The 15,338-nt window shown below is 37.3% G+C and overlaps 1 protein-coding gene across 3 annotated transcripts in view; it reads left to right on the forward strand.

The window, feature by feature from the left end:
* Nucleotides 1-15,338, forward strand: part of GASK1B (golgi associated kinase 1B) — a 119,546-nt gene that overhangs the window by 87,050 nt on the left and 17,158 nt on the right. For all 3 annotated transcript variants that reach the window (XM_070415405.1, XM_070415404.1, XM_070415406.1), the window contains one exon: nt 3,819-4,033. In XM_070415405.1, the coding sequence (XP_070271506.1) occupies nt 3,819-4,033 (215 nt within the window). The remainder of the gene's footprint in view (nt 1-3,818; nt 4,034-15,338) is intronic.

The raw sequence follows: 15,338 nt of genomic DNA on the forward strand, positions 1-15,338 counted from the left end.
TAGAGAAGCGGTAAATGAAATACAATGTACTTGTAGACTGGACAGGATAAAGATCTACTGTCTGTTTTTGTATGATCTGTAAGCGGTAAATGGTTTCTGCAAGTTTAAATGGTTGGGAAAAAAGAATAATAATATTACTATGACACTGGAAATAAAGCTTTATTGGAGCAGAGCCAAGACCATTTACGGATATAGTGTCTTTCATTGCTTGCATGCTACAACAGTTGAGCACTTGCATAGTTGAATAGTTGCAACAGAGACCATGTAGCCCTGAAAGATTCAAATATTTACTATCTGTCCTTTAACCAAGTTTATTGACCACTGGGTTAGATCACTGTATCATAAAGTGATTCTATTTAAAAATATTTTATAATAAGAGAAATGGTCTACGGCCATACCACCCTGAACACGCCCGATCTCATCTCATCTCGGAAGCTAAACAGGGTCGGGCCTGGTTAGTACTTGGATGGGAGAAATGTCTATGATATATTTAGTGAAATAATTATAACAAACTGTATATAAAAGATGATCCCAAATAGTTTATTTTCTATGCATAATTGTTGCTTCCTTCCCCAAGTAGAAATGTAAGTTTTATGAAAGAAAAAAATGCATTAATTATTTCAAGTGTAGAATGATGCTTGGTATATAGTAGATGCTCAATCCTATATAATAAAAACCTAATATACAAATCAACCAAACAGCGGAACGACTGGTCGCCATGACACACATTGACCACCAGGGGGCAGACACTCAATGCAGGAGCTGCCCCCTGGTGGTCAGTGCGCTCCCACAGTGGGAGCGCCACTCGGTTGACCAGGATGAGCCGCTCATAGGGCTGGTCCACAGCCACTCCGCTGACCAGGATGAGGGGCGCTCCCACAGTGGGCTGATCCCCGCAGGCCACGCCCCTCCACCAAGTGCATGAATCCTGTGCACTGGGCCTCTAGTAAACAAATAAAGGCCAGTTGAAGACTGATGGATTATGTAATTGCACAATGTATATATGTAATAATAATCATAGCAAAACCTTTCTGAGATCTGAAAATGTTAGGTACCAGGCTGATAATTTTAAGTGTGTGAACCCCATTCGCTTAACAAAGTCCTTTTGGAAGGTACATAATTTACTCTCATTTTACAGAAGAAAAGGGCAAGGAGAGATTGTATAACTTGTCTACTGCTACAAGGCTAAAAAGTAATGTGATCAGAATTGAAAAGGTCTGATGGATTCCAGAGTCGGGGCTCTAACCATAAGCTATACTCCTTAAATATCTAAAAACAGAAATTTAATTTTCTTACCTGTCCTTCAGGTGAGAAAGAAAGGGATGGGAAACTACCAGAGGTAAATATCCAAATAACAGAACCTACTGGGGCAGGAGATTATAGATGGTTTTTGTTTCCTTAGCTATGCATTTTAATGTTTTTCCATGTTTTTTAAAATGAGTAGATTTACTTTTAATTAGTTTGAAAATAAGAAACAAATGTTTCTAAAGAAAAGGAAAGACAGCCCAGAAAGGCTGTCAATTATTTAAGTTGTTTATGTAGATCATTTCCTTATTTCTCTGAGGGTCTTAAGTGAATTGCCGAGGAAACTGTTCTGGCCTGTCTGTCTCATGTGTTGGCTTGTGTTGTTAAACTTCAGTATTCACCTCCCTTTGAATACTTCCTAGCACTGAGAATGCAAAGAGCTGTCTGGGTATCACTTTGGTCCAAAGACCCTGACTGATAGAGCTTCTGGATGTTTATCTTTAGAAGTCTGAAGTATTTGTGTCTTTGAAAGCTATGTTGTGTCTTCTGGTCATGTTTGCTTACACTGATTTATATGTATCTCTCACTGCATGATGGACTGCTTTTGTCTGGAATATATTATTATTATTTTTAAATTGGCATGATAGTTGGAGCAATACATTTAAAATTAGATTTATATTATATCTAAGAAGTTAATTAGGTCCCAGGAGCCCCAAAGCATTTAACAAAGTAAAAATAAAGAAAAAGGAGAGTAGTAATGTTAAAAAAGAAATTCCTTATTTATGGTTCAAGTTTTTTTGTTTGTTTGTTTTCTCTCTGTTTTTTTCCTCTTAAATTGTATGTCAATAACTGTGGCATATTTTCCACAATCTAAAGGACTTTTCACATGCCTTGGCCTAAATTTCAAAGCTAAGAGGAGAAAGATTTTCTTTTTTTGAACAAAACTAGAATACAGGTGATTAGAATGATTAAGTGAATACTGTTAAAATTATTGAGGTCAGTGTAACCCCAAATTCAAGAGTGGTTAAAGAAGATGATAAATTCCTGCATTTAAGACCAGAGATAAAAACTCAGCAAGAAGCAGGCAAGCAAGGTGGGAAAACAAAAGTCTTTAACAAAAAGGAAACCAAGTTATACTTTGAGAAACTCTTAGGTTATTTTAAACTAGAGGCCTGGTGCATGGGGAGAGAGGGAGGGAGTGGGTGTCCCTCAACCCGGCCTGCACCCTCTCACAATCTGGGATCCTAAGGGGGATGTCCAACTGCCAGTTTAAGCCCGATCCCAGGATTGGGCCTAAACTGGCAGTCAGACATTCCTCTCGAAATCTGGGACCGCTGGCTCCTAACCGCTCGCCTGCCTGCCTGCCTGCCTGATCGCCCCTAACCACTCTGCCTTGGCCCCCACTGCCATGGCTTCGTCCCAAAGGACATCCAGAATGACGTCTGGAAGGTTGTTCGGCTGTCCAGTCTAATTAGCATATTATGCTTTTATTATTATAGATGGCTTTTAAAAATCCCCGTTTAGATGTGTCTAGACATTCCAGTCATAATTTCAGAGGCTTCTATTGCCCAGGCCTGTTAAGAGTGAGTTAAGTTTTTTTTTTTTTTTTTCTACACATCTTTGTGACTTAGTTTTTTGTTTCTTTCCCCCATGAGCGTCATTCTGATTTCTGAGTGATAAGCAAAGCTGCTCCATGTCTTCTCTCAGTGACTTTAGCAGAAACAGGGGCCTGGGAGTGATGTCATTGGTTCTGAGGTTGAAGCGTCCTCCAGTGGAACCCATTATGGTCTTCACTGTTTATGGTGACTTCAGTCAGGCTCGTCATTTGATGCAGTTTAGCAATGAAATTTTAAAACTATCTGAAGTGAGACAAAAACAATTCAAGTGACAGATTTTTTGAGAAATCACCTATACCCATGCAGTTGAAGAAATGACATTTGCTTAAATACATTTTGTCAGGTTACATGTGAGTAAATGATCTGTTACCAAGAGCACTGATGTTTTTACCAAAAAAGAGAAAACACACTCTTGCTTCTTTTTCTTTGGAGATTGTGGTGACGGTTGTGAACCATACAATTTCACTTTTAAATTTGCGACTTCTGAAAATTCTTTTTCTTCCTGACATCATAAAGCAGCCTCAGAAAATCAGACGGTTGTTATTACAAATAGAGAGCAGTTCCATTCAGACATTGAATAGACAATTATACGTGTCTGGATCCTTTCCTTTTTTTGTGGTGCCTACTTTTAGATGTGGAATAAAACCACATTAACCAGAGGACGTTCTTATTGGTGGTTAGTGGCCAATTTCTGCCACATCTTTAAAGTATCCTGTTTAAAAATCATTTCTAATTGTCTAACAATACCTTCCATTATATAAGACTTTGCTCAGGAAGCATCATTGAGGTATAAAATATTAAAGCCTCAGAAGATACAGGGATCATAACATATCGTCTAATCACACTCTGGCATTTGACAGGTGAGAGCCTGAAGCTGTGAAAATATGTGACTGCTCGAGGACACACTCACTCAGCAATCACACGCTGAAAACATGTTTGTTTGTTTTAATTCCCTAGATGGCCGCCCCTGTCCTGTTATTCTCTGGGATCCATCTTTATCTCCAACGAGTAACGAGACCCACTCTTCTGTGAAGCTCACCTGGGGAGCCTACCAGCAGCTGCTAAAGCAGAAGTGCTGGCAGCATGGCCGCGCACCCAGACCCGAGTGGGGTTGTACGGCAGTGCATCACCACGAGTGGTCCAAGATGGCCCTCTTTGATTTCCTGTTACAGGTGAGTTCACCAAATCAAGCAAGTGGTTTTCTAAGACTAACGCTGAGTTAGGCAAGTCTGACACGAAGGGATTTTCTGCCCCTTGAGTTTTTATGAAGCCAGAGTTTAAGTTCTCTCTTGCTATATTTGGCGAGTATATATAGTACCTCATGATACCCTTTTATGTCCTTTAGGGAAATATTTAGAAATGTCCCTCAGTTCTTTTATTAATTTCTGAAGAGGTAATTCTTCAGTGTTTCGATCTTGCAATAGTTATGCTTACCGTAGGTACAATTTATTGAGGTAACCCATCAATAATTCTTCAAGGTGGATAGTCTTACCTGATTTGGGAAGTGAGTAAATTGGAGTTTGGTGAAGTTAAGTAACTAATGCCAGTTCCTTTTTAAAATTTTAAAATTAAAAAATTATATATATATATATATATATATATATATATATATATATATATATAATTTCAGAGAGGAAGGGAGAAAGAGACAGAAACATCAGTGATGAGAGAGAATCATTAATTGGTTGCCCCCTGGGATCGAGCCTGCAACCCAGGCATTTGCCCTGACTGGGAATCAAACCATTGACCTCCTGGTTCATAAGTCGATGTTCAACCACTGAGCCACGCCAGCCAGGCAATTTTTAAATGTTTAAAAATTTTTAGTGTTAAAAGTACTACATCACAAATTCTTAAGACCACTGACAGCTGGAGCTACGATTCCCTGGGATCTGTTGATTGTAAAAGTTTGTCTTCTTTCCATTATTCCTCCCTGTGTTTCAGTGGTCAATTGGCCACACAGCTTACAACCACCATTTCCCTTGTTTTCTTTTCAGTAATTTTTTTGCAAATATTTAATTAAGATTAAACATCAGAGAATAACTAATACATAATTGAGTGACCCGACATTTTCTAGGTTTCTCATAACTCTTAACTCCTTTTGCTAAAGATCCATGGACTCTGTCCACCCCCTCATTCCAATTTCTGCTTTTTCCTTCCTCTATTAAAAACAAACTTGGATTCCTGTTGCTGTATTGTTAATGAGTATTTTGTGGAAATTTAAGACTGTCTTAGGACATTTGCAAAACATTCTCCTTTCGTGTGTGTGTGACTTTTCAGGATGGCATATAGATTCCTCAGATGTCTGCTTCCAATTTAAAAGCCTTTAGAATTTTATACAGGGTGGGGCAAAAGTAGGTTTGTCGTTGTTTGTGTGGAAAATAATACAATAATTAATAAATAATAACAAGAATAAACTCTTGTGTTTTGCATACTCATAACTGTAAACCTCCTATTGCTCCACCCTGTATATTCTTTTCTTTTCTTTTCTTTTTTTTTTAGCATCAAGCTTTTATTCAGGTCTTTGCTGTCTGCCCAGTCAGTTTGGGGGAACTTAAATAAATTCCACCATTTATTTAAATGGTGTTTGGGATGGAGTGTATTGAATGGATTTTATGAATAATCTCTTTTTTAAAGAGAGAGAGAAATGTAGGAAGAAAACCAGTTTAATTCAGACTCGCCGTCTAGGGACTGGAAACTTTCAAGAAGGAGAGAATGATTTATGGTGTCAGTGCCACAGAGCCACCAGCGGGAGCTGAGCTGGAAAACATGACCTTTGGTTTGGCAAGGCGGCAGTGAGTCACCAAACACTGTTCAACAGTCCAGCTGCAAGGCTCAGGCTGGTTCTAAACACCCCCTCCATTCTACAGGTAGGGGAAGCTGAGGCATAAAGAAGTCATCATCACGAACTGTGACAGGCCTGAGATCTTACCCTTCTCACAAGCTAAGACGTTAGCCAGCCACACGTTCATGGATGCTAGCAGAAACAAAAGACTCCCAAGCCAGACACAAATGACCTCATGACTCATGGCAGCTGGCAAAAGCTTCATGGTCCTTTGCCCCTCAAGTCCCATTGGGGCGATACAGAGTGGCCCTGTTGAATGCAGCATATAGCGGAGTTGTGTCATTGCTGAGAACTCTAAACTTAGGAATCCTCCAATCTTGCAAGAGGCTGCTAGCAAACCTGCTGAACATTTGTCACAAAAGGAGACAGTCTCTTTATTATCTCGGTCAGAAAACAGATCTGCCTTCCATCCTAGAGGGAGATACTCTTTGTATCTTCCAAGGCTGTTTGCTATACTAACACACTTGTAGAGATAGTGCAGAATTAAACCTGCTATAAGATGGACAGAAATGCCATGGAGAAAGTTACCTGACTTGTTCTGTATTATATAGCTAGTAAGTTCCCCAATAGAGGTTTCAGCAAGTTTGAATAACTCTAGATATTATATTTTTAAACATTATTGTAAAACAATTGCCAAGTTATTGTTAGGTTAATAAAAGAAGTTGGTGTGATAAAAATGAATTAGCAAACAAGTGAAAAATGAATGAAGATTTCTAGGGTTAAGTAGGTAAAGGTACTCACTATGAGGCCAGATATTTGGGGAGTGGCCAGCATAGATGTTGAAGCTCTAAGGATGATGACTAGGAGGAGGATGGAGAGGAAACCCATGAACCTGGTAGTGAAGTCTATGAGAAAGGAATGACCTTGAGGTTTGTAGCTAGTGAACATAAGAACTAACCTATACTGAATAGAAGGCAAACCCTTTTAGAAGTTGTCTCTAGTGATATTTGTTTTAATTCTGGAATCTTCAATTAAATCTCATCCTACATCTGTCTTTATCACCGAGGAAAGCTACTATCTTTCAACCAATGAATACATATTTATGCGACATCTACTGTGCATTATACTACAGAAAATAACCACAGGGGTAACAAAGCAGTATAAGATTGTATCCTCATTGCCCACCTCAAGTTTGATTTTTTAAAATACATTTAGTTTGAAAATGTGGTGTATAAAACAAAAAGATAGATTCATGTAAGAATGGATGGCTGACACTGTGGAGAACAGTATGGAGTTTCCTCAAAAAACTAAATATGGAACTCCCATTTGACCCTGTGATCCCACTTCTAGGAATATATCCCAAGAAACCAGAAACACCAATCAGAAAGGATATATGCACCCCTATGTTCATAGCAGCACAATTCACCATAGCTAAGATTTGGAAACAGCCTAAGTGCCCATCAGCAGATGAGTGGCTTAGAAAACTGTGGTACATCTACACGATGGAATACTATGCTGCGGTAAAAAAGAAGGAATTCTTACCATTTGCAACAGCATGGATGGAACTGGAGAGCATTATGCTAAGTGAAATAAGCCAGTCAGAGAAAAATAAATATCACATGATCTCACTCATTTATGGAATATAATGAACAACATAAACTGATGAAAAAAATCAGATCCAGAGACAGAGAGCATTGATCAGACAGTCAAACCTCAGAGGGAAGGTTGGGGAGGGTGGGAGTAAGGGGGAGAGATCAACCAAAGGACATGTATGCATGCATATAAGCCTAACCAATGGACACAGACAACAGGGGGGTGAGGGCATGAGTGTGGGGGATAGGGGAGTAATGGGGGGGATAAGGACACATAGGTAATACCTTAATCAATAAAGAAATTTAAAAAAAGAATGGCTGGCTGAAGTAATATAAGTTCTCATTGTTATGAGGTCAAAGGAGAGAGAGCACTTTGCCATAAAATAGATAGAAAAGGAGGAAGAGTTTGAGAGAGGATAGGGCAAAACATGAGGAGGGATTGACAATTATTCACATGATATTGAGAGCAGCCTAAATATACTATTTGCCTGAAATGGCTATTGGGGGAGTAGTGGTACATTCTGCCTATAAGAGATACAATAGCACATGGATAAAGAGAGCTGTTTTCACAAAACGTGTGTTCACTTTGTAGCTCTCCGTTCGTTACCCTGACTGAGCAAGAACAGATTCCAGCTGAGCCATAGTCTCCTTCTGAGTGCATCACAGCCTTTGTCATCATTGTATTCATTGTCTGTGGTCCTGAGGACAAATATGGGCACATGAGTTGTTATTATGAATTTTCAACAAAGATAAATATTTCAAATCCTTAAACGAATACTATTGATAATCTAACAAACATATAACACTTGCTATATTCATGGCACTGTCCTGGGCACTTGATACTAAGCGCTAAGATATTAATTTATTTAATCCCCATGTCAACCCTATGAAGTAGACACTTATTATTCTTATTTTAGATTTGAGGGAATCTAGACAAAGAGAAATGAAGTAACTTGGGCAGGGTCTCACATAGTTGGCATGCAACAGAAATTGGAGTCAAACTCAGGAGTTTTGGTTTAAGAAACAAACTTGTGAATAATGCTTCTTTCAATTCATTTTATGGGGCATCATAAAATGAATTTGCTTATTTTCTAAGACAAAGATCTGGGAGTCACCTAGATGCTTTACAATACATACCTGCACATCCATACAGTGATATCTTTGGAATCACCCAAATCTATCTTTTAGGTACAGCTTGTGTTCCTATCTTAGTTCAGGTTTTGTCATTTATTACCTGGATGACTCCCTTCAATCCACTCATACTCTACGACCAAGATTCACCTTTGGCTTGAGATATTGGGCATCGGGAACTGATTCTATCGGTAGGTCAGTTCTTTTTGTAGTCTACCCTCTTGTTCCTTCTGCCTGGGGAAGGGGGAGGGGGCTGGAAACTTTCTCAGTCTTGATAATGTATGAGGATGAGATCTCTGCAAGACTTTACTGAACCTGTTCAAGTAATGATACCACGATTGAAGTTCCTAATTTTGGCTCTGGTTAAAAAGCACTGAATCTGAGTGTCAGAAATTAATTTGATTGCTAATTAATTTGCTTACATTTACAAAAGTATATCAAATTATATGTATGAGGACAGCATCTGTGAGAGTGGACGTACATTTTCATTTATCTAATATCTATTTGCTTCCTACTGTGCAACAGACAAAAGGCTAATTTCCTTTAGATGTTGCAGCATTTTACAATTTCCTAAGGAAAGTATTAGGGTGCCCGTTTCCCCCTTTCTTGCTAATTTTTGGAAGTGGAAAACTAATTAATATTTTGGCTTATTTTGGAGGGTAGTGGGGGGTCTTATTTATATTTCCAGTTCTTTCATTATGAATGAGATTGAGGATGTACATATTTTCAAATATTGTTTATTTGTATTTCTTTTTTTGTGAATTGTGTATTCATACCATTGCCCTTTTATATTGCATTCCATAACATTTGCTTATTGATTTATAAGCACATTTTGTATTTATATCATGAAAATTTGCCTTCATCATTCCTATATGTCTCAAATAATTTTTCTTACTTTTGACTTTACTCATAGTAGATTTTGCTCTAGATAAATTTTATCTTTTTTAAAAATATGTTTTTTTATTGATTTTAGAGAGAGAGGGAGAGGAATAGATAGAAAGATAGAAACATCATTGAATGCATGCCCCCACACTGGGGATTGAGCCTGCACCCCAGGCATGTGCCTTTACCAGGAATTGAACCTGTGACCTCTGATTACATGGGTTGTTCGATGCTCAACTACTGAACAACACCAGCTGGGCAAAATTTTACATTTTTAATAAATCATATCTTAGTTGTTATTTTTAATTCTTATATTTACCACCATACACTGTTTTTGTTTTTTTTTTAAATATATTTTATTGATTTTTTACAGAGAGGAAGGGAGAGAGATAGAGAGTTAGAAACATCGATGAGAGAGAAACATCGATCAGCTGCCTCTTGCACGCCCCCTACTGGGGATGTGCCCGCAACCAAGGTACATGCCCCTGACCGGAATCGAACCTGGGACCCTTCAGTCCGCAGGCTGACGCTCTATCCACTGGGCCAAACCGGTTAGGGCCATACACTGTTTATATAGATGTTTACTGAGCAAATAAATGAATAAACAAACTTAGTCCCTTTTTCATGAGTACCATAGTAAGTAGTTATCTTTTATACAGCAATTCTTTTCATTAATTTCACTGAGATTTTTATTTTATATTTGATATATGCTTTATTTAAATGGTGTTTGGGATAGAGTGTATTGAATAGATTTTATGAACAATCTTAGAAAGGCTATGCATGAAGCAAACTAAAATTACTTGTTTCATGATGCTACAGCAAGGGCGAGAGAGAATACAGAAGCCAGTTGTTGATTTTCTGTACACAACATTCTTTTTGTTTTATCCAATTAACAAATCTGCATTCACAAAGGCTATGCCATTTTACTGTGCCTGTCAAATGTGATAGAGACACAAGCAACCTTTTATACATGAAGCGTGGGGATATGACTTCGTAGACAAAAATTCACTTCATTAGGATGACAAAAGAATAGTATTCTAGAGAGCGTTTGAGTTTCCAAGGTTTGGTCAAATTTCTTTCAAAAGAGTATATTAAAAATAATAGGAAAAGATTAAGATGTAGAAATTTGATGTCAGAGATAGTTCGTGTAATGGTTAGGAACTGAGGTTCTGGAGCCAGCCTGCTAAATTTGAATCCCAGCTGCCAATACTAACTTTTTAACATCGAGAAGATACTTAACCCCTCTCTGCCTCAGTTTCCTCATCTGTAAAGTTAGGAATAATAATGTTGTTTGTGTAGAGGGCTATTGAGAGGATTCAATACTTTTATACACATAAAGGATTTAGAACATGCCTGGTACACAGTAGGTGCTCAGTGAATATTACATATTAATTAGGAAATTGATCATCCAGAAATAATAGAGGTAAATATCATTGTAAGAATTAAATAAAGTATTTTATTATTATTTTTATTCATTAAATTGTATCATTCCCAAATCATTTCATTTTCTACTCTGATGTACTTTCATACTTATATCATAGATCTTGCACAATAAGTTTTAAATATTTTTGACTAGTCTGTCTTTTTTTAATAAGCAATGAATCTCTCAAAGGCAGTTCCTGCCTTATTCAACTTTGGAAACTTTCAATTAGCGTCAGAATGTCTGAAAATGTCATAGTTTCTGAGGGCATATTTTTTTTTATCAAAGAAAACTACCTAGTTATATTAAAACATTAAATACAAAATGTCACATTAAAAACCTTAAAGGTGAAAGACATAAAAGTGTACTTGCAATAAGAAAGTTTGTTAAAGGAAGAGAAGTATAACTTTAGAAAATGAAAACTCAAATGAATAAAAAAATGTAATATTTTTACTATTTAATGAAGTTCTTACTGTGCTTACATTTTATAAGAATAACTATTTGATGAGACATTAAGGGATTTTTACAGAGAGTGGGACAACAGAGATGTATCTTAGGAGATGTTTGCTTCCACCATCAATAAGATGAGTTACACATACTTCTTCTCACTTTGATTTGACAGATGTTTTTTGAGCTCTTCTCTGTTCCAGACACTTGAGGTTTAGTGTTGGTAATAAAGAGATGGATGAGACCATATCCCTGGCCTCAGGAGTTATGAAATCTAATTAAAAAGATAGATAATCATAGCAGAGTATATCAGATGTCACAATTGAGTTGAGTTTAACATCCTATTGAAATAAATAGGATGATATTTGTTTCTGTGGAATTGGAGGTCAGAAAATGTGGACTGAGAATGTGACATTTAGTATAGAAATCAGGTGAATACAAGAGTCAGGAAGAGTTTCAGAGACAGGGATCTAACAAAGGGCTGGAAGTGTGAAAACATTCAGAATGGGGAAAACGATGCTTATGGAAACTTCCTGTTCCATGAAGGAAGTTTTTTTCTCAGATGACTGTGAGTAATAAACTTATGTTCATAAACTCAACAAGCAACTATGAATTGGTATGGCTTTTCCCCTACAGTTGTCTCTCTTCACTTAACTCTTCTAACTCTTGCCTGGCTTTGAATGATTTGATTACTGAATATAATGAATTAGATTAATAGGGGTTCATCTCTGACTGGGCCTCTCCCATTCTTTATTCTGTATATCATTTTTTACACGTAATGCATAATAGTTAAAGTAAAAATTCCAACCAACTGTAATATAAACAAGAGGAAATATTAGTTTTCAATAAAAGAATATTTATTTCTGCAGGAATATTCTATATGCTAAGTAAAGAAGGATTCCAACTGTGGCCACTGTGATAGATTATGAGGATCTTCCAAGCATTCCCCCCTCTTATACCTACTTAGTGATCAAGTGTCTCCCCTCTAACTTTCAGAGGTCAGTGAGGAAAACCACTCACAGGTGCTCTGCCAGGAGGAGGCATATCAGTCCAGGGGACCAGACACTGGAATTTCAAATAGTTTGGGTCAGTTTTATTGTTTTGCAGAATTAGTACATTGCCAATCTAAAGAGTCTCTAACCATTATTTATTGGTAGTGTCCAAGCAAGCAAATGATATCTTTTCATTTGTTTGTTTGTTCATTTGCTAGCAAACAATGAAAGATGATGCAGTCAGATACAGTCTTGGCTTCGAGGAGCAAAGAAAGCCTGAGATTAGCTTTGGCAATATTAGTTGGCATGCAGAATTGGCTGGGATTTAGGGAGTAAAGTCTGCCAAGGTTCAGAAGGTTTACTAGTAGGGAACAATATATTTCTGTTTTTTTGTGGTTTACTGAAAAAATCTTCACTTTTTAATGATGAGAATCATAGTGTTCATTTGATTACAGAGACTCACTTACTAAGGTAGAGGACATGGGAAGTATGTCCTTCTAGGCATTAAAAATGACAAACTCCAATCTTCACAGGTATATATGTGCTAAGCACTGAAATGTATTGTGATTGCTACAGAATTTTAATTGTATAAACAAAGTTTGCCATTTGTCATAAATGATAATCAAAAGTGTGACTTTGACATAGGTTTCGCTGGAACTAGGAGAGATTATTTTCAGTATTAATGATGCTACAATGTAGGGCATATCTTATGTAAAGAGGCCATACAAGACTTTCCAATTATGTTGTGACACTACAGTTTTGTTTTTCTGAGCACTGCTTGCAATACATGAGCAAATTGGCCAGAAAACTTGGTGTTCAGTAGATACCCCCAATATCATTATTGTTTTATATATTTAGATGTGTAGAGACAGGGGAAGTGATGTAAAAGAAGCATACAGATTTGCTTCTGAATTAAAAAAAACCAGATTTTTGCAGAAAAATGGATACAAATGAAATGGCTAAAATAATACTATTTTTATTAAAGAAGAATTTGGGCTATCATAATAGTTCTAAAATGATTTGACTTGTTTGTTTATGTTATAGAATTTTAATTTTTTATTTTATTTAAAAATAAATCATCATAGCCCTAGCTGGTTTGGCTCAGTCGATAGAGCATCAGCCTGTAGACTGAAGGGTCCTGAGTTTGATTCCAGTCAAGGGCACATGCCCAGGTTGCAGGCTTGATTTTCAGTGGGGGGCTTGCAGGAGGCAGCCGATCAATGATTCTCTCTTATCATTGATGTTTCTATCTCTCTTCCCCTCTCCTTTCCTCTCTGAAATCAATAAAAATATATTTTAAAAAAAATAAATAAATCATCATAGTTTGGAAAAGAGGACAAATGACATCATATTTATACACAGGTAGTTAAATAGCAAGTTGTCGTTTCAGCCTCAAACTTGATGTCTAGAAGTAAATTTGTCACCTCATCCCCTAAGTTGATTAGGTCACGAGAGGGCTTAGCGCCTTTATGAAAGTGGCCCAACAAAACTGCCTAGTCTCTCCCCCATGTGAGGACACAGTGGGAAGCCTACAACCCAGAAGAGAGAATCACCAGAACCAGCCTACGCTGGCTCCCTGATCTCAGACTTCAAGCCTCCAGAACTGTGAGGCATATATGTTTGTTGTTTATAAGCTACTCAGTGAGTGGCATTTTGTTAGAGCAGCCAAATGGACTAAGGCACTGACAGATAGCAAGTACTCAATAGATCAGCCAGTTATCATCTAGAGCCACCCCATGTATAAGAATTTGAGTTCATTGTATTTATATGTATACATACCTATGATTTTTTTACATCTTCAGATACTGCAGGCCTTTAGTGGTAGTGATCATGTAGGTCTTTTTTGAATCTTCTGTGTTGTAGAGCTGCTCATTATAGCATTTCGTGCTGTAGGAAAACATGAGGTCATGCAAGGCAGTTTCCATGGCATTGCCATTTAAGTCAAGTTGAGGTGAGTGGCCGTGATTTTTGCATAGCTGGGTGGAGGAGGTATTTGTTAGCTGCAGGGTTCTTGGCCTACAGGATTTGGGAAGCTAGTTGGGATTTTATTCTCAGATTCTGTTCCTCAAGGTTTTCATACCCTTCATGGAGATGTTAGAAATAAAATCCCAAAGAACAAAAACTAACATAACGAATATCATGTTTCCACATTCTAGAATTATCCTGTCATTATTTCTTTTGCATATTTGCTTTCAGTATTTACTTGAAAGATATAAATACATTAAAAATAAGTAAAGTCCCCTTTGACCCTCTCTTTGTGTCCTCCTCCTGCATTTTCTCCCCAGAGGCTATCGCTCGCATGAGATTAGTATGCATCTTCTCAGCCAATTTAAAAATCATTTTATATGCATAATAAGTGGATGTTTGGGCTTTTTTAAAACATACATATTCTAAATGCAGTTTATCACATAACATTTTCATGTAATTTGTTTCTCCTGTTTTTAAAGAAATTATTTTATTGTTGATAGTATTACAGATATCCTTTAATTTCCTCCTCCTTTAGCTCCCTCCTCCCAGCCCCTTCTCCACCCCTTGCCTTCACCACACTATTATCTATGTTCATTGGTTATGCATATATGGTTCTTTGGTTAATCTCTTGCTGTCTACCCCCGCTTCCTCTCTGAGATTTGTCAGTCTGTCCATGCCTCCATGTCTCTGGACCTATTTTGTTCATCATTTTAAGGAAATTGGTTGCACGTGCAACTTATAAGTGATATTATTTGATATCCGTCTCGTATTTTGTCTCTTATTTTTAACAATTACTCATATTTTAACAAATAGAGGGGGACAGGTTCTAGCCAGACGGTGGTTTTATGATGCCCCTCTCAATAATTTAGGACTGTCTTAGGACATTTGCAAAACATTCTTCTTTCGTGTGTCTGTGACTTTTCAGGATGGCATATAGATTCCTCAGATGTCTGCTTCCAACTCAAAAGCCTTTAGAATTTTATACAGGGTGGGGCAAAAGTAGTTTTGTCATTGTTTGTGTGGAAAGTAATATAGTAATTAATAAATAATAACAAGAATAAACTCTTGGGTTTTGCATACTCATAACTGTAACCCTACTATTGCTCCACCCTGTATATTCTTTATACTTACTGTCTAGCATTTATTCCCATTTATTCTGGCATTGATAATGCTAAGGCCTCATTAGCATAAAGCATTGGCCAGGAACTTGGTTGACAATAGGTCTTGTATCAGCCTGAATCGGAGGGGAAAATGTCTGGTCAA

The sequence above is a fragment of the Myotis yumanensis genome, unplaced genomic scaffold, assembly GCF_028538775.1.
Source record: "Myotis yumanensis isolate MYYU_CA2020_CCGP unplaced genomic scaffold, mMyoYum1.0.hap1 SCAF_5, whole genome shotgun sequence".
Classification (NCBI taxonomy): Eukaryota; Metazoa; Chordata; class Mammalia; order Chiroptera; family Vespertilionidae; genus Myotis; species Myotis yumanensis.